Source organism: Triturus cristatus, chromosome 7 (genome assembly GCF_964204655.1).
Source record: "Triturus cristatus chromosome 7, aTriCri1.1, whole genome shotgun sequence".
Taxonomy (NCBI): domain Eukaryota; kingdom Metazoa; phylum Chordata; class Amphibia; order Caudata; family Salamandridae; genus Triturus; species Triturus cristatus.
Window position 1 is genome coordinate 463,450,872 of NC_140590.1, and position 19,152 is coordinate 463,470,023.

Genomic DNA, 19,152 nt, shown 5'->3' on the forward strand with positions numbered 1-19,152 from the left:
ACGGCTGAACTTGGACCCAGGAACCTCGGAATAATCATCAGTAGCAAATTGGATGCCACCGCACAAGTCAGCGCTGCTTCCACACACTGAGGATGCTAAGGAACATCTTCAAATGGCTCCAAAGTACTAGAAAAACTGTCTTACGCCGTAGACACTAGCAAGTTGGACTGTGGGAACACCCTCTGTGCTGGGATCACCAAGCAACTCACTGGAAAACTACAAGCCATCTGTTACTCGGCAGCCATACTCATCCTCAACCTCCTACACAGAACTCGCATCATCTTACCCTCAGAGAACTAAACTAGCTCCCGATACACAAACACACTCATTTTAAACTCCTCATACACACATTCAGGGCACTACACAGCTCATGCCCCACCTATGTGAACAGTTGCATCCCCTTCCACCAACTAGCCAGGCATCTCCATTCCGCAGGACTCCTGCTCAGACACATCCCATGCATACTCAAAACCAGATCAGGAGGATGGGAATTCTATTACCTCGCTCCTAAAGCGTGGAACGACCTTCAACTTCACATCAGAATTTTGCAGGAATGCTTGAATTCTGCAGGAAGCTGAAGATCTGACTTATCAATTAACCGACCCACCATAGGCAAGGCTAGGCACACATATCTGATCAGGGCCAGGATATCCTCGTGGTTGATAGTGCACTTTACAAATACACAACATAACAAACAAAACATTTTATTTTTAAACGATCCCATAATAAACTAAAAGCCATAATCTGTGAGGATCATTTGCAGAAACAGAAAATGTTGAAAGGGGGTAAGACATTTGGTGATATTCCTGATACCTCATTGATTCATTGGCACCAGCTGACTTTTATTGGATCGGTGTTTTCCTTAAATTTCTGTAATTTCTCATATCTTGTAGTTTTTACTTTTTCTGCTCACTCTGGTAAGTGAAAGTGAAAATCTTAAACCTCACCTCTGGTGTTGACAAACAATTAGTGCATTATGGTCATTTTACTTGTTTACCTTTCTGTTCATGTGTGGGCACATCAATAAGCATATTGTAGTGTGTCCATGGCTTTTTTCTGTACTATTAAGAAATATGTGTTGGCTCAAAGACATTATATAGATCTCGAAATAAACCAGTTCTCCATTTTCCTGTTGTATAGGATTGGACGATTGACTGGGCGGCTTCCCAAAGAGTTGGCAGACGATGTTGTTGGGTCAGTGCTTGACTGTTTCAGGTAAGCTTGTGGGAATTAAATGAACACACCTTGCCCGTAAGTAGGAAGTCTTAGCCACAAATGTTGTATATGGGGAGAATGGACTTGACATGGTCTCCTCGGGTATGTGGAGAGTGGAGGGAGAGAATTGCAAAAGAAAAGAAAAGGAGCAATGATAAACATAAAAATAGAAATGTGTGGTAATGATTTCTTGGTAGTGGGCATTATTTTAACGCATTGAAATAATGTTTATTTTTTTTTAATATATAATAGGCACAAGCCCCATGAAATATACACCACACACTACCCATATAACCCTTTATCAAGCGCGTTCTTCCAAGAATCCAGGATTGCACATTTTCACAAAAGGGACACTTGTATTTTCACTTCAAAGGCTATAAGTACAAGATTTAAGAAAGTATTTATCTGAAGTCAGGGAAAGTGTTCGACGTCAAAACTCTCCATTAAGAGCTGCACGGTTAGTGTTGTATGCATGTGTTTTAATGGTGAATATCAAAACTCAGTATTGCAATGCATGGGGGTAAGACATTGCCAATGCTGGTTATCGATCTTTTGATATAAACATTTTCTTCATTCCAGCAGTTAATTTATCATTGCAGTGTAAATTGGCCCTTTTCGCCCATTGCCCAACGATTTTTGGCCAAAAACGCATTTTTTTCGAGTTTAAAAACCTCTCTCTAGCACAATGACGACCCCATCGGAATTTACAATGCTTGAATTTTGGCCGGACTGTGCCAGTACATCAGCTCACATTACATTACTCCGCACCATTGTCAGAGAAATTAACAATGTTAGTTTATGCCTTCATGATGTGAAAATGAAATGACAGAACATACTTGAGTGACATTGGGGCCAGCCTTAACAACCCAAACCTGTACATAACCCTGCCACTGTAGTGCGTGGTTGCATGTAATTCAATGTACGGTAAATTCTGCATGTTTCCAAAAAATGCCAAAATAGTACAGAACCGTGTTTGCACATATTTTTCCAAGCTGCGCTGGAAAATTCTAATCAAATACCTCAAACTTAATTAAGGCTATAGCATCTGTTTACCTCTGTTCGGTGCTACTCTTCTCCACACACCCTTCTGCTTCTACAGCCTCTACTTTTGTGTTCTCCCTGCGATTAGTAAACTAACCCTTAGTGGCCGAATGACAAAGCAAACAAATATGAGATTTTATTTGAAAGACTGCAGATTTCTGATTTTTTTTTATGTGTCTGCAAAGAAATTCAAAGTACCTTAGGAAATCTTTTCCAATTCTAGATTTCATAGAATATTACAAAAAGTTAACAGCACGTTCGAAATTTCTATAATATAGAAAATTCTACATGGCTTAATGTGATACAGATGTGTATATGCTATTGTAACTTTTTTGTTTTTAGTTTAGGGTATAAAATTCTTCTAGAAAGATCTCACCCCCTTAACCCCTGATAAACACTAGCGTCTGGCCTTTTCCTTTCAATTATCAACCACAAATGGGTACTTAGGCCAATATGAGTGTATTTACTTTTACTCCAGAGCATTTAATTTTTGACCCTCATGGCTATTTGGCATGGCTTCCACGATTTCCTGCAAGAGAGCTGTGGCTCCTGGAGTACTGAGGTCGACCTGTTACCGGGTTGCATTAAACACTGACCTGGGGAGTGGTTTGGCTATGGCTTTGAGTCCGATTTAATTTCTAGCCACTTCTGAGAGATCAACATCCACTGGGCCTCTAGGACCCCCTCTACAAAAGGGGTTGTCATATTTAAATGTACCGGGTGCCAAGTGTTCAACTGCTATGCTGTATCTCCTGCTACATTCCTGGATCAATGTATGTTTAGTTGCTTGCTTAGGCCCCATAGAACTACTATCTCTGTTTGTGGGATCGCCAACCATCTATGCTGACAGGTTATCTTGTGACAGTGGCAAAGCCCAAGTAGACACAGTTATTTTAGAGATTAGGTGAACAAAGGTTATCAGAAATGAGTCACTGAAACTTCAAACCTTCAGTTGAAGCTCAAACTGCTCTCAGCCTATGTACATCCCTTGAGGCTGTTATTGCCTCTCCCTGCACCCACACCCAGAATGTGCCTAAATGTGCACATGCCAAGACACTGCGAAGCTACGGGATAAAGGGCAAGGGCTTGCGTTGAGTCTCACCATTTTGTGGAAAAACATAGTTTTCAAGTTTATGATCACTGCTTTTTCTTTTTTTTTTTTATAAATGTTTTTATTGATTTCAGTGACATTTATACAAAAAAACATTAAACAGCATTTTCGGGTTACTCATCTCATTACATTTCCTACAAGGGTCATCGTCGGATATAAATCAATCAATTCCTACTTGGTCTGCATTTCTGCACATCTCCAACTCCACCATGGGGGACACACATACACCTCCACGATACACATTCCATTTGGACCACTTCTTATCCCATTTTTTGGGGCATCCCCTGGCTGCAAAGACCTCCGTCTCTGCCAACATGCATCTGTCTAATTCTTTCGCCCACACGGATGTAGAGGGTGAATTGCCCCCCCCAACCCCTCGCCAATTCCCGCTTATCCAGTGTGTAGCCTAGTGTCGCTAACTGTTGTTCAGTGTCGATAAGGTCAGTTGCGGCCCAGATGTTCAGTAACCCCAACTGTGGTGTCAGGGTCATCTCCTTCCCTAATGCTGTCTACATGTGATTTGTGGCTTCTTCCCAGAGGTGGCGTATGGCAAGGCAACTCCAGACAATATGATAGGTGGCTTGTTGTTGGCAGCCCATTAAGCAAAGGTCGTCAGGTCTGGTTCCTAATTTTGCCATTAGTTTCCCGGTCATATACGATCTGTGGAGAATCCTAAGCTGTATCAGCCTATATCGTTGTGTGATGGCTGCTTCCCTTGGGGACATAAGAGCCAGTTGCCAGTCCTCGTTGTCAATCGGTCCCAGGTCTCCCTGCCACTGCTCCCTAAGTTTACTAAAAGCATCTGGCAGGTTAGTGCATAGTTTTTTATATGTCAAAGAAATGGCTTTGGAGGGTAGTAGCCCATCCAGCAAGCGGTCTTCCAGTGACGACGATTCCGGTATGTCCGCAAAGTTTAAAAAGGCCGCTTGTAATGCATGTCTTATTTGCAGGTACCGGAATACCTCCCCCTGCTTCAGTTGATAGTCTCTGGAGTTCCCCAAACGTAAGAATTGAACCCTTTTTAACCATGTCTCCTACCGCTGAAATACCAATTCTGTCCCACTTGTCGAATCCAGGTTGAAAACATAGCATGCCAAGTTGCTGGGCATACCACAATGACGTCGCCTTGGTGAGGGTAGCCGCCCAAACCCGGCGAGAGTTTGCTTTGTGCCATATATCTAGTGTGTGTGAAGTGGGCCCAAAATATTTATTTTTCCTGTCCCGTGTGTATAAGGCCCCCAAATAACCTGAGCGGTCCATTTGGTACCTGTCTAGGGCATATGCCGGTTCAGTAGGGGGGCGATACACCCAGTGATTAACAGCCACCAACTGTGCTGCCCAGTAATAGAGCTGTAGGTCCGGCAATGCTATACCTCCATCGTACCAGCCTTTTGTTAGTTTCCTCAATGCCACCCTGGGGGCTTTACCATCCCAAAGCAATGTTCGAACCACACTGTCCACTTCTTTAAAGTATGAATCTGGGACTCTATGCAGACTGTTCTGGAGAATGTATAAAAACCGCGGGAGAGCCAACATTTTGAAGAGAGCTGCGCGTTCTCCTAGAGATAGAGGCAAGGACCTCCAGTGTTTCACATTCCTTCGTGGCCTAGTAAGCGGGGGAGCCCGGTTAGAATTATGGGAAAGAACCTGGTCCGATGTGACAAAGACACCCAAATATTTGAAGCCTTCCTCTGCCACTGATAGCTTACAATTTGTTGGAAGTCGAGGTACATGGCCCCGGAGCACAAATAACACTGACTTACTCCAATTTATCGCATATCTAGAGTATTTCCAGAAATTTGTGAATATGTTGAGCACTGCATGTATAGATTTGTAGGGGGAGGCAAGGTATAATAGTATGTCATCGGCATACAAGGATATGCGGTCCTCCAAGTCCTCCGCCCACCACAGCCCCCGCACCCACACCTCCAGGGGCTCCAATATGAGGGAAAATATCAGTGGAGACAGAGGACACCCCTGTCTGGTACCCCTTCTCAGCATGGACGTGTGGTTATTAACTCTCACTTGTCCCTGTATATTGGTATATAATAGTTTAACCCATCCTATTAACTTGGGACCCAATCCCACCTTTTCAAGGACTGCAAATAAGTATGGCCATTCTATCGAATCAAATGCCATCGAGGCATCCAAAGACAACACCACTGCGTCCTCCTCTATAAATTCCCTACGCGCCATCTCATTGTGTAGACTGTGTATGTTAAGGGCCGTATTTCTACCCGGCATAAAGGCAGATTGGTCGGGGTGAACCAGGGAAGAAATGACTGCCACCAGTCGATTGGCAAGGATTTTCTCTAGGACTTTAGCTTCCGCGTTGATCAGAAAAATAGGCCTGTACAAGCCACAGCTATCTGCCGGTTTCCCAGGCTTATGGATCACTAGAATTGTGGCCAAGCGTTGATCCACCGGCAGTCGTCCCCTCTCGTAACTTTCTTCATACATAGCCCGCAGATGTGGCACTCTCTGAGAGGCCATGACCTTTAGAAACTCAATGGGAGTTCCATTTGGCCCCATCGCTATGCCGGAATTTATCTGACCTATGCCCTTACCAATCTCCTAGTCGGAAAGGTCTTCATCTAGGGTGTCTCCATCTAAGTCAGAGAGTATCGGCATATCACTATCGAGTAGGAGCTGGCGCGAGTCTTCCGCCGTGTACGTGGTAAAAGGGGTATAGATCTTTTCAAAGTAATCTGCAAAGGCCTCCGCTATGTCCCTGGGGTGGGTAATTATCTCACCTCCTGGTAATGTCAGATTGGGTACCCATCTCGCCCCCTGCTCCCGTCTCTCCAACCACGCCAGGGTTCTTCCTGCCCTGTCTTCCAGTTCGTATAGTCTATGTTGAGTACTGTGATATTTGGCCAGCATATGTTCCCTAGTCTTGATTCGGTACTCATCCTGTTTTAGTGTAAGTCTATGGTGGGTGTCTTCTGAGGGATCATCTGTGTTCCCGTTCCAGCCCTTGGCGTTCCTCTTCTACCTGGACCAGTAACCTGCGCTTCTTTTGAATGTACCCGGTTTTGAGGGACAGGGCTTGCCCCTTTAAAACCACTTTGTATGGCTCCCATATGGTTTGTGCAGAGTTAACCGAGCCCAGATTTTCTTTGAAGTAGTTCTCGCTTGGGGTGCAAAGTTCTTCTTTTATGTCAGGTATAGTTAGGAGCCACAGGTTAAGGACGATGGTGGTGCGTGGCTGCCTCTCCCAATGTGTGAATTCAATCCGAACTGGGGAGTGATCCGATATACCCCTAGGCAGTATCTGGGGATGCCTAAAGTTCCCGATTAAGGTCGTATGTGTTAAAAAAAAGTAATCGATACGAGATAGACTTCTATGCACTTTGGAGAAATACGTATATGATATGTCCGTTGGTTGGAGCGCTCGTCCTACATCAGTCAGCCCCATTGCTGTAGTAAATTCTGATATGAACCCATTTGGCTTCGCACCTGGCCGTAGTGGGTGTCTTATCAGTTGTATTGTCCATTGTCATGTTATAGTCTCCCCCCATAATTAAGGAACCTACCAGGAGTCCGGTCAATATGTTACCTAGGTCTGCCAGTGATATCTTGTCTAGTGCTGGTGGCAGGTAAACTGAGACCATGTTAAGTGCTCTCCCCTCCCACTGGGCCTCTACCACTGCACATCGTCCCACCGGGTCTGCCCACGTCTTATGCACAATAAGGGGAGTAGTCCTTACCAGGATACCAGTCCCCCTCGAGCCTGTACTGTAGTCCGCGTGTACTAGGAGTTTATACCCCCACGTAGTGAGGGCCTTACTTTTCTGACCAACCAAATGCGTTTCTTGTAATAGTACAAAGTCTGGGGACTGTCTCGTCAGACACTGTTGCACTATCCCCCTCTTGATTTTGTCGCCCATCCCGTTAACATTCCAGGTCAGGACAGAAAGTGTTCGGTCTCTTTCACCCCCCATCACATTCCATGTTAAAATTCGCAACACTGCAGATCATTGTGAACGGATAACTGTAATATATTATCTGACTCATCTGAGTTATTCTCCTCTTCAAGTGGACCCTAGTGCGTATCAACATCAAACTGCGACATTTCACATCAGTAAAGCTGTTGGAAATTGAACACCCCTCATCACCCCACCCTTTACCCCCTCCCTGCCCGTGGATGCAAAACTACCCACTCCCCAACTAGGCAGAGTGCCTCTCTCTCCCTCGAAATGCTGAAAAAGCTTGGGCGTATGCAGTCCCCATCCCCGCTGGTTTCATATTACATTTTGCCTATTGCTGTCCATCCTGTGTTCGTTCCAACTACAGTCCCGATTGGACCCACCTCCTAAGGACTCGCAGTTAGCAAGCAGGACACCACCTCTCCACCAATCGGCCACAAGCATGTTATAATCTAAGGAGCCTTATCTCATCCCCCATACTTGCGCTTCCGTTGATCTACTGGCTGTCTTCATGCTCCTCAGAGTCTATTCCGGCTCTGTCGTCTTGTCGCCTCGATCTGTTGAGCCACCACTGGGTACCTCAGTCAAAGTACCCCTCTGTTGTCCGGGACTGCCAGCGCGGTCTCTTCTGTGGCTCCCCACCCTTCGCCACCCCTCCATCCAGTCCCATGCTTCCTCCGGTGACGTGAAGAACCATACTTTTCTATCAGATTCCACTCTCAGCTTCGCCGGGAATAACATTGCATATTTTATTTCACGATCTCGAAGCTCTTTTTTCACAGTTTGAAAGCTGCGACGCTGGGCCTGAACTTTAGCTGTGAAATCTGGGAAGAATGTAATTTCCCTATTGTCAATCTTTAGCGGGTGCCTGGACCTTGCCGTCTGGAGTATATCTCTGTCGCGATAATTAAAGACCCGGGCTAGGAGGGGTCTCGGGGGGGGGGGGGGGGGGAGTGGGGGGGGAGGGGGGGGAGGAGGGGGGGTGGAGGTGCCCAGGTTTCGGCCTACCTCCCGGTACTCTATAGGCCCTCTCGATCGAGAAGTATCTGGACAGGGTCATGGACTGTAGGTGTGTAGTTATTAGTTCCTCCACGTACAGATCGGCGGCTGGCCCCTCGGATCTTTCCGGAACCCCCAAAATACGTATATTGTTGCGACGTGCACGACCTTCATAGTCGTCAAGATGCTGTGCCATTCGCTCCTGCTTTTTCTGCAAATCCTCCACCTGTGTTTGGAGCTGGGAGGTATCAGTTTGCAGTGCTGTGGTGACAATTTTGAGTTCCTTCACCCTCTCGTCTATTTTACAAAAGTCTGCCCTGATGAGGGACACCTCCACTGTAACCGAGTCCAACGAGGTATGCACCCCATTCATAGCCGCCATTACGTCGTTCAGCATCGGCTCTCATCCCTGCTTGGGGGCAGGCTGTGTCTCGTCCTTCTCCATTTGGCGTGCTGCACAATCTTCTCCTGTTTTATTCCAGGCAAATTTGGCCAGTTTATTCTGGGCGTTGGCCTTGGATCCTCTGCCCGTTGCCATGTGTGCACTGTACCCTCTCAGGGTCCCTGAAAAAGTCCGGGATGGTCCCGGGTATTTCCCGCCGCCTGCCCAGCGAGTATAGTTGCCTCACCGTCGGCCTGTCGGGTTCCCTCAGGACTGCCTCTCTGACGTTTCCTGAATAAAGATGCTTTTTGTCTGGGGGCTATCGGTATGCGTACCCTCCCCTCACCAACCGAAGGCCTGAGAGCTGCTCTGTAGTTGCCCGTTCCTACCACTTCTCTGGCGTGCCAAGTGGCGTGCCCCAGTCACTGCTCCCACCACTTCAATTGCTCCTGCCACCGACTCGGGTACGGGTGGGTCTCCCTTTCCTTTGAGGATTGTTTGCGCCTCCAATGGGGGCAGGGGGCGAAGTAAAACCCTACTAAATGTGGATACAGGCGCTGCTACTTGCGGTGAGGCTGGTGCTCTCACATCTGCACCCCCCAGAGCCCTTGGTCTTGCAACGCCTTGTGACTGTATTAGGAGTCTGCACAGCCTCTGTTAGCCCTAGTGTGCAGAGTTATCCACTTTTGTGCCCATTACGAGGTATGTGCACGCTGGTGTAATCGGTGCCGATACCCTCCTATTACACTGCGACCCCTTCTCACAGCTGAGTGGTTCTTTAGGCGAGCTTCTGCTGATCAATATGCCTACTCCACCGGGTCTTCAATTAGGGATAGGCAGTGTGTCCTCTGCGTGTGTTGGCGCCGACTGCGCAGCCCGCTGTGCCCGCGCAAACGTCCCCTGGTGGCCTCAGGCCCCTCCTCTGTCCTCTATCGCCCCTGGTTCCATCCGTGCGCGGCCAATTCTGCTCTGGGCCAAGCAGGCCCTCCAGACCGGGATCTGGATTAGCGAGAGCCGCCGCTGTACACCCTCAGCCCTACCTCCACGTTGCAGCGGCCGAACGCTGGGCCTCACTCCCTGCGCGGAGCCAAACGCCACAGCTTGTTCCGTCTTCACTGTGCTCCAGGTGGGCTCCGATGCCTCCAGGCCAGCCTATACTTCCCCTCCGCAGGTTCCACACGTCCCCAAGTTCAACCGGGCCTTGCCCGGGCCCAGCAAGTCTACCAAGCCGGGGCCTCAGTTTGGAGTTGTGGCTACGGGACCCTCACCTCGCCGGCTCCGGACCGCTGCTTTCGTACCTCCAATCTTCCACACCATACCAGCCTGATCCTTCGTCCCCACGGGCTTGCTCACTGCCCGTCAGCCGGTCGCTGTAAAATATCAGGTCTGCCGCTCTCTCGGGGCTCCGGTCGCCACCGCCAGACAGCGGGATGCCGCCATTTCAGAGCCGCCTTCTCCTTCGCCGGGCTCAAAGACTCATTGCCGGGGCTCCGTTTTCCCTCTAGGCTGCACCTCAGATTGGACACGTCTTTAGTCACGATTGTAGCCGGATTTCTTATTTAGATGTCTCAGGATAACGCAGGATATCAAGTGGGGATGAGGGAGCTCCCTCAGGCATCAGCCATACTCTTCGGCTGCTAGCCACGCCCCCGATCATTGTTTTTTCTGAGTCATTATCAATCGACAGAGGGGTTCCGCAGGGCTCTTCCTTGAGCCCGACCCTTTTTAATATCTATTTTAGCTCTTTTGGCTTTAGTCTGCTTCTGTATTCTGATAACACCTAGTTGTTGTTTTCAGTTTCCCCTGATCATAGAGGAGCCCCGGACCATCGAATGAGCTGCCTCTACGCTATATCCAAATGGATGGGACAAAATTGGCTGCAGCTTAATGGGGGGGTGGGAGAACGGAAGTCCTAGTGATAGGACGATCTTGGCCCTTTCTCTCCTGCCAAGCCCTTCTGTTAAGAATCTTGGGGTCTGGATGGATGCTGATCACACCATGGATCTCTAGATCAAGAAGTTGTCCGCCTGTTGTATGGGCTTCTGAGAAGTATCAAAACGTTTCTCTCAACCTTACCTAATTCCAACCAAAATATCCTATGGGAATGTTCTTACTTGTGGCCATTGCACTCTTCCATTAAGTGTTTACAGACTGTCCAAAATGCTTCAGCCTGGTTACTCTTACACATTCTAAGCACCAATCCATCTCCTCCCAGCCCTTGACTGGTCATCAGTGGAAAAAAGTATTCAATTTAAGACTTTGTTTTGCCTTCTGGCACTTCTCAGGATCTGGCCTGTGGTATTGCAGACATTTTTTCCAGCCATACCTTCCTACCAGAGCACCAAGATCGCCAGTTCCAATGTGGGTATTCTGCCTAGGATGAGCAGAGCCACACATGGGCAGCCAATACTTGAAATATATGGCAGCCACACTTCGAAATGTCCTGAATTCTCAGCTCTGCCATTGTCATAGTGAGACTATTTCCAGAAAACAATTAAAAACGTGGTTTTGTTTAAGTTTTGTGGGGGTTCTGTCATGGCTTTTTTAGTAATTCACGCTGAGAAGCCCTGTTAGGGCAGCCATGCACTTTATAAATCAAAAACGTACATTATTTCCCCCATCGCTGTTCAGATAAATCCTATTACCCTGCTATGTAAAGCACCATGAGCATGCTCATGCCAGAATCAACACTACTGTTGTATATGTTGCTCCACTGCTGTGCTAAAGCCCATGTTGCCACTTTACTACACTGAGAGTTATCCATCAATAAACTGGTTACATCCCCAGAACTTTGTTAAAGGATGCATCCTTGGCTCGACTACTCCAATGCTTTTTTCCCCTTAGATCACTACACCTTCCAGGACAGCTTCCTACATCCACTCCCGAAATGATATGTTGCTCTTCAATCCAGACTCTGAGATTGTTGACAGCCCCCCACCCCCCTTTAAGATGATCTACTCCTTTCCATCTCTCTGAGTTTTCCTCCTCCTGCAACCACTTATCAGAGGTAGTAGAAGACCTAGTGGAACCAGGCCATAAGTTGGAAAAACATTACGGTGACATGGCGGGTCTTTGTATGTAGGGGGTTTGGTTAGAATGGCAGGAATATTCGCCTGGAGCTTTTCCACTCTAATGAAATGTATCCGTTGATTATTCCTCTGCAGTGTGCTCCCCAGTAATGCAGAGTTTATAACCACCATCAAAGGTATAGCCTTTGTTCCCTACCATGTTCTTCCCAAGTACAGAGTAAGCGGTGTCGGTGCTACTCTGGCCACCTCTTCCTCGTCCACAACATAGTTCCAAAGACGCTTTTCCCTGCCCCTATCATTTATTGGCACTCCTTGTCTAAGAAAGCTGAAATCCGGATCAAGCCCCTGTGGGAATCGAACCAAAGACTTCCTGCGTGCTTGCTCTGATTTGCAGCACTTCCATTCCCATAATGAATAATGGTGCAGCCATTTTAGGATCCTGCCCAAAGACTGCTATAGCTTTTTCTCCTGACTCGTGTAATAAAAAAAATCCCAAATAAACAATATAGATGTATATACACGCACGCATGCATACATACATAAGTAGACAGGTTGTTCGTCAGCTCCCTTCTTCCATTGATCAGTTCAGCTGTAATTTACGTGTTGCTCCTTCCCACCCCAGTATGCAACAAAGGTTCAGCCCACTATAGCCATTGGCTCTCTTCCACTGAGTGATGACATTTTTTACAGATCACATGTGCACATCTGGCTAAAAAGAAGACTACCTAAGTGGCAGTGCTAGTAGGCCAATACTTTTCTCCTATTCCTTATCCTTTCTCACCTTTTGGAGTCATCCTGGTGTTTTAGACTATGTCTGCAGAATACAGTAATTCCAAGACAAGAGTACCTTTTTGGGCTGATAAGGTGAATATTTTCATGCAATGTGCATTAGAACTCAAAGTAGTTTCCGTACCTGTTCTAAGTGCACTTATGTGCTAAAAATGGTCCATTCTGTTCTATTAAAGTCATATGCAACGGATATTTTGTTTATTTTAAACATTTATATTGCTACCATATGCCTCCGGGTTTAGATAGTGACGTGTTATCTTTTTCTCTCTGTTGCATATGCTTGTAATAAACCTATATTTTGCTTTTCTTGGGAATTCTGTTGTCTTCACGCATAAGTTAATAATTAATGCTTCTGTTTCTTAAAAATGTTGTTGTTCCAGTTGTAATGGAGGCTCCAAGGAGTCATGCAGAGCAGGTTTCACAAGTGCATTAGTGAACCCAGAGTATGATTTCTTTGATAGTAGATTGTGTTAAAAATGTATTTGTTATACTTCCAGTCAATAATAAATAGAGCATCGCTGTGCGTCCGTGTCGTCAGTATCCACACTTCACCATGAACCGTGGCACTTGGATGACCCATATCTTTTAAAACGGAGGCTTCTATAATATTATCTGAATGCCTCCAAGGAATGCATCTACTAACGAACAACCTTTCGTGTTTTTCATTTTTTTATTTTTAGCTTTAAAGATCTTTATTTTCGCAGAGTTGTTTGAGGGCTCGGTGGCTCGCCAGCATTGATTTGCTGTTCTTTATCCCCGTCCGAGGCGGAACTGACGAAGCTCCATGTAGGTTTATTCGCACCGGTCCCGAGTTTTCTGGTTACAGGGTCTCCTGCAACGTTTTCATTATTTCAAGAGAAAGTAATGGGGGGGATGGAGGGCTCCTCTCTAAGAATACAGGAGTACCAGCTCAGCACTGCGTGCGACCTGTAGATCCCACCCGGCACGTGCTCATGCCAGTGTATTTGTATGCGTTTAGTTCCCCCGGTTCAGATGTCTTTGTGTAAATTCACTTTTATTCTCATGGGGGTTGTGTGTGTGTGTCGGGCGACGGGGTCAGAAATGGTGGAAATGGACACAAGATCCAATGGTCTGGAAAAGCGCGTGTCTGGTGTCCGCCTGTGTGTGGCAGGTGTGAAGAGCGTGACTTCAAGCCTCAGTGCACAGAGCCCCCCAGTCAAGCAGCAGAGAGCATCCCCGGGGGCAGGCGCCCACGCGTCAGTATGGTGGGCCCTGGGCCTCCGCTTGTAAAACTATTAATGAACCACTGGGTATATGAACGTTTGGGGTTCAACCCGCGTATTTGTCGAGCTCATACACGACTGAACGTTCAAAAACTGCAGGACAACAACAGCATCAGCGAGTGTTTGCTACTGAGTTCTTGGCACAAAGCGCCCTTATTATCTGAAGAGAGGTGGCCGTCCCGTCTGCCTGGTGTTCGCCAGCCTGCTGCCACCGCCGGAGCTGCGAATATCATTAGCGCGCTGCAGGGACTCTCGGCGTGCTGCTTCAGCTAATAAACTAAGCAAATATAGCCTGCAAGGCGCTCCGCAAACAGAAAAATACAGCCCGCAGGTGTCGTTTTTATTCAGAAACGTTCAGCAGGGAGGCAGTGCTCTCTGCTCCAGACTGACTCTGCTGCCCTCCCTTTCTTGGTCATTTTGTTCTGAAACACCTGTGGGGGCTGAAGCTGTATCTTGTGACAAAGATGGATGTCTGGTTGTGCCATACCATATGTCGCGTGAGTCAGGTTAGATTTTGGTGCCAAAGCTGTATGAGAGGACCAGTCTAGACTCTCAGATTGTAATGTGGTGCCTGTGGAGAAACACAGGTTGCCTGGCGGCACCTACGTGATATTTCTGGTTCCTGCGTTTTACCAAAAGAAAATGGAAGGTTATGTCAAATACTGTGTGCTAAAAGTCATTCAAGGACGAGATGCGCAGGCATGCAGATTTAATTAGCAGCAGGCATGCGAAGTACATGTCAGCTGCAGTAGAAGAAGCTGTATGAGGAAATTAGAAATAGGCTTACTGTAAGGAGGTGGTTTTGTCAGAACTGTCAGAATGTGCAGCGCACGAACAGGATCTGGGCGAGGCAAACTGTCCTACCAATGGCTTTCACAGCATCAGGCAAGAAAAAGGTCGCGGAAGGTAAAGAAGCAAGCACGGGAAGCCTAGTGTGTGATCATTCAACACAACTTCCAGTTTAACCAAAGCAGCAAATGAGGAGTTAAAATGGGATCTTTCCTAATTTTTAAACCCTTTCGCTTTTTTTCACATAGCTTTACACACTCCATTAGCATGGCGTTTTGTGTTGTAGATTGTCATGAAGGTTTGTATAGTACAGGTTGCGCCTGTAGCAGTATCTGCTCTTTGAGCTTCTACTAAACCTCTGCATTGGACTTTAAGGAGGCGGCCTCTGCCTCCATAGTGTTGCGGTTTCCAGTTTCTTGGCATAAAATTTGCGCTGCTGTGCCTTTACGTGCTGCAGTCTGCTCTTCTTGGTTATTCACAAATTTAAGAAAGGGGAGGCCTAGAGTCTTATTATAAGTCCTTTAGTTCTGGCTCTAAATCATTATAAACTTGTAGGTATCCCTGCACCTAGTCGTGGCAAAAACACTTTTAAAACGGTTATGTAAAATAGTTTTAAATGCCAGAGCTCTGCACATAGTTGTGCACCATAAGTGACATGCCCTGTCCCTTCATGAATATGCTGCCTCAATAGTTCTCTAATTTCGACCGAAATGTTTGGATTGCAATATGTTTTGGTAAGGGATTTTTCTTATGCACGGCCTCACCCCCGCTCCTTGGGATTTTTTGAATATCTATTTTTTTCTTTCTTTTCATCGTATTCTTCCTTCAGATTGCATAGCTTATGCCTTCACTTTCTGGCTATATTCCATGGTTGTAGTTGTTGACCTTTTTGTGTAAGCTGATCAGAATAACTTCTGCATCTTGTTCCTATGTTCACACCTGCACTCTGTTACCATCAGTTAAAGGTCTCTCTAAAACAGATCCCACTCACTGGACCTAGCCAACACGAAGTACACGTCTGGAGAGCGGTGGACAAAAGTTTGGGGTGGGACCGGAGGCTCACGCAGGCCACTCCATTGTGGGATGCAGAGCAACTAGAAACTCTGCAGAATCTGATCGGGATCTCAAGGATTGGGGACCTGTGGCAGAAGGGGGCAGTGCTGTCCTTTGCCACCCTGCAAAAAGAGTATGAATTAGCCGATTCAGAATATTTCCGCTATTTGCTGGTGCGGCATGCACTAATGTCGAACTTGCCCAAAGGGGAATCTCCCCCGGAATCGTCGCCGCCTGAACACAGGCTGTTGGATGGCCACATGCCCACAAAAGCGATCTCCCTCACATACAAGAAACTAATAAACACCACCTCCAATCCACTAGTCCAGACCAGGGGGCAATGGGAGAGAGACGTGTTAGAACTCGACGAGGAGGATTGGCAGGAGGCATTGTCATCCCCTAGAGAAGTCGCAATCTCTTCCAGACTTCACCTGGTTCAATTGAAGATCCTACATAGGGTTTATGTATCAGGGCAAAAGAACAGTCCTGTGCACACATACAATTATACAGTCATTGGTCGATACAGGTCAAAGCAATACAACAATGAAAACATTCATAAAGGATTAGAAATTTCCCTTTTTAATGAGCATAACCAGCCGACACGTGTTTCATCGTGGGGAGTGTGAACCACGAATCTTCAGGGCTGAAGCTAATGCCAAACTAACAGTGGATGCCCACTACCGGTGATAATTCCAACCCGGTAGGGTCAATAAAGGGTCAGTCGGACTGCACAGAAAAGTATTGTCTCTCTTCAAAATAAAACAGCCAAGTTCAAAGAGTAACCTCGTACCGCCAGTCGCGTGAAAATCCAAGGTGCATGGAAATTGTCTTTATGGGAAAGAATCCCGTTATTAGCAGTTTCTCAACGTGTTCGTCAAGGCAAATAAGTAAAATCCATTATAGTGGAAACGAAGCGTCCGAGCGGCCTGGCGGCATCAATAGCGTGTGTAGGTGTGTCCCACATTTGCCTTGACGAACACGTTGAGAAACTGCTAATAACGGGATTCTTTCCCATAAAGACAATTTCCATGCACCTTGGATTTTCACGCGACTGGCGGTACGAGGTTACTCTTTGAACTTGGCTGTTTTATTTTGAAGAGAGACAATACTTTTCTGTGCAGTCCGACTGACCCTTTATTGACCCTACCGGGTTGGAATTATCACCGGTAGTGGGCATCCACTGTTAGTTTGGCATTAGCTTCAGCCCTGAAGATTCGTGGTTCACACTCCCCACGATGAAACACGTGTCGGCTGGTTATGCTCATTAAAAAGGGAAATTTCTAATCCTTTATGAATGTTTTCATTGTTGTATTGCTTTGACCTGTATCGACCAATGACTGTATAATTGTATGTGTGCACAGGACTGTTCTTTTGCTCAGTTTGAGGTCAAAATTCTTTGGCCTTTACATTTTGAGGGGTTTAGGGGTTTCCCCTCCCTGTTTTGCACCATACGGATACTATAACTCAAGATACTTACGTTTACCAGCAGAGCGCCAGTACTTCCTAACATCTGAATACCCTGTTCTTTGAATTTTATGTATCAGGGGCCAGGCTCGTTCGCATGGGGAAAGCATCTGATGGGTTGTGCAGGAGGCAATGTGGTCAAGAAGGTACTTTCCTGCACATAATATGGGAATGCGTAACTATCCAGAACTATTGGAAGGCGGTACACGAGTGTATAAATGAGGTGCTCGAGGTAAGACTCCAGCCTGAAGCCAAGCGATGTCTGTTAAATGTCTGGGAGCCTACTGATTTGAATAGCAAAAGGAAAACTTGGGTCACATTGGGCCTGATGGTGTCTAAGAGGAATATTGCCCGACTGTGTGGATCTGGAGTGTCGCCTTCCTTGACTTCCTGGAAGGCAGACATGGACTGGTGCATGCTTAGGGAAAAAACAGTGCATGTAGCACGAGGATGCCCCAAAAAGTGGACTGCAATTTGGGACAAATGGAATGTATACAGAGGGAATATTTGTGTCCCGCCTACCGTTCCTCCTCTGGAAGAACCTCTCACACCCTGAGTTCCTACTTCCCTGACCTACCGTTTTGATTTATCACTGCAATGCTTTCCATTTATGTCTGAGATATTATCAATCATTTGTAACAAGAAATGCCGTTCTCTTTTTGTTCAATAAAAAGAATTAGAATAAAAATAAAAAATAAAGTCCCTCTGGAACTTGCTGGATTGAATTCAGAGTGAGGTTGCACTAAACCTTGGTGGTATTAGATTTAATCACCACAAAGTGAGGTGGTATGTACACGGGCTACCAGGTGCAGTATCAAGCATTCTTTCTGTCGGCAGAGGTATGGGGTTGCAAGACCTTCCCCTGGAGGTCACCCTTTCTGGACCTACACAATTGGTGTAACCCCAGGGAAGGTGAAATTCACTGGTTACAAGACAGTTATTCCTCAGATACCAGATAACCTGTTAGAGCTACCCATTTTGTCAAGCCCAAGGAAGGGATGCGGAGGACTCAGCAGAAAAAAGATCATGGGATGTAGACTCTCATCTGATTCACAGACTGCATTGCACCATTAAGTTGAGCCTAACTCTGTGCATGGAATCTGCAAGCGGGTCTGTCGACGGTACCACCTGCTATGTTGCAGATTTCAAGGGATAACTTATTCATTTGCTCTGAATATGGGCATTTGTAATAAGAGTCGGGTACTGCTCCTTCCATATGCTGTCTGTCATAATCTCAGTTTGCAGGCAGCATTAGAGAACAAGAGCACCACTTAGTAACAAAGTATAGATCATCAGCACAAGATGAAACACACTTGGCAGGTCTCAACCATTGCTAGGACATATCGGTAGTCTTGTAGGAGGAATAGGAAAAAGCACTGAGAAGTTGTGGCTCCCATGAGGATCATCTCTATGGACGTCCAATACCTCCAATCCTTTTGGAAAGTATTCCCCAAAGCAGAGTCTCACTGCACCAAGGAGTATGCAACTCCAGCACCTTCTATACTGGTCCACTTACTTGCTATCTTTCCTATTGGAGTTGTGGACTTCATGGTAAGATTTGTCAAGCACTTCGGATCGGAGGGTACTAAACTCTTCCCAGTTGTACACATGTCTGGCTCATGTTTCACTTTTCATGCTGTCCTTGATAGCTTCTTCCTGGATGCTCTCATTGCAAAGTTAAAGGCTAATGGTAGACCCCTGTGTTTGCAGGCAGCCTCCCCACCCTCTCTGTTGGGTTTTGACAATAAAGGTTTGAGAATTGGAAGAAACGGCTCGCAAAGATAAGGCTCGCTTAAAGACAACTGGGTAGCTGGAAGACTTAAAGCGTTAAACACCAGTCTGAGGCTTAGTTAGGAGGAGGGCTTTGAGGGACAGGGGGAACATCAGACCAATCGGAAAAGAAAGATTATGAGGGCAACATTTCAGAGCAGTATAAGAGTCCATACCGGAAAAATGGAGCAGGTCTGCATTCTGGGTTGCATGGTTCCCGCCGGCATTAGTTGGTTTACCCTTCGATTCCCTCACCTTTTGTTTTTCCCTTCATGGTGACTCTGGCTTTTTCCGTCCCCTACCTCTTCCAACCCTACATATTTTTCAGGAATACACC

The 19,152-nt window shown here is 46.5% G+C and overlaps 1 protein-coding gene across 1 annotated transcript in view; it reads left to right on the forward strand.

Annotated features, from left to right (window-relative positions):
- The window catches only part of TBCD (tubulin folding cofactor D), a 2,329,415-nt gene that overhangs the window by 564,817 nt on the left and 1,745,446 nt on the right, over nucleotides 1-19,152 (forward strand). The window contains exon 13 of the mRNA XM_085616794.1: nucleotides 1,141-1,215. Coding sequence (XP_085472920.1) covers nucleotides 1,141-1,215 — 75 coding nt within the window. The remainder of the gene's footprint in view (nucleotides 1-1,140; nucleotides 1,216-19,152) is intronic.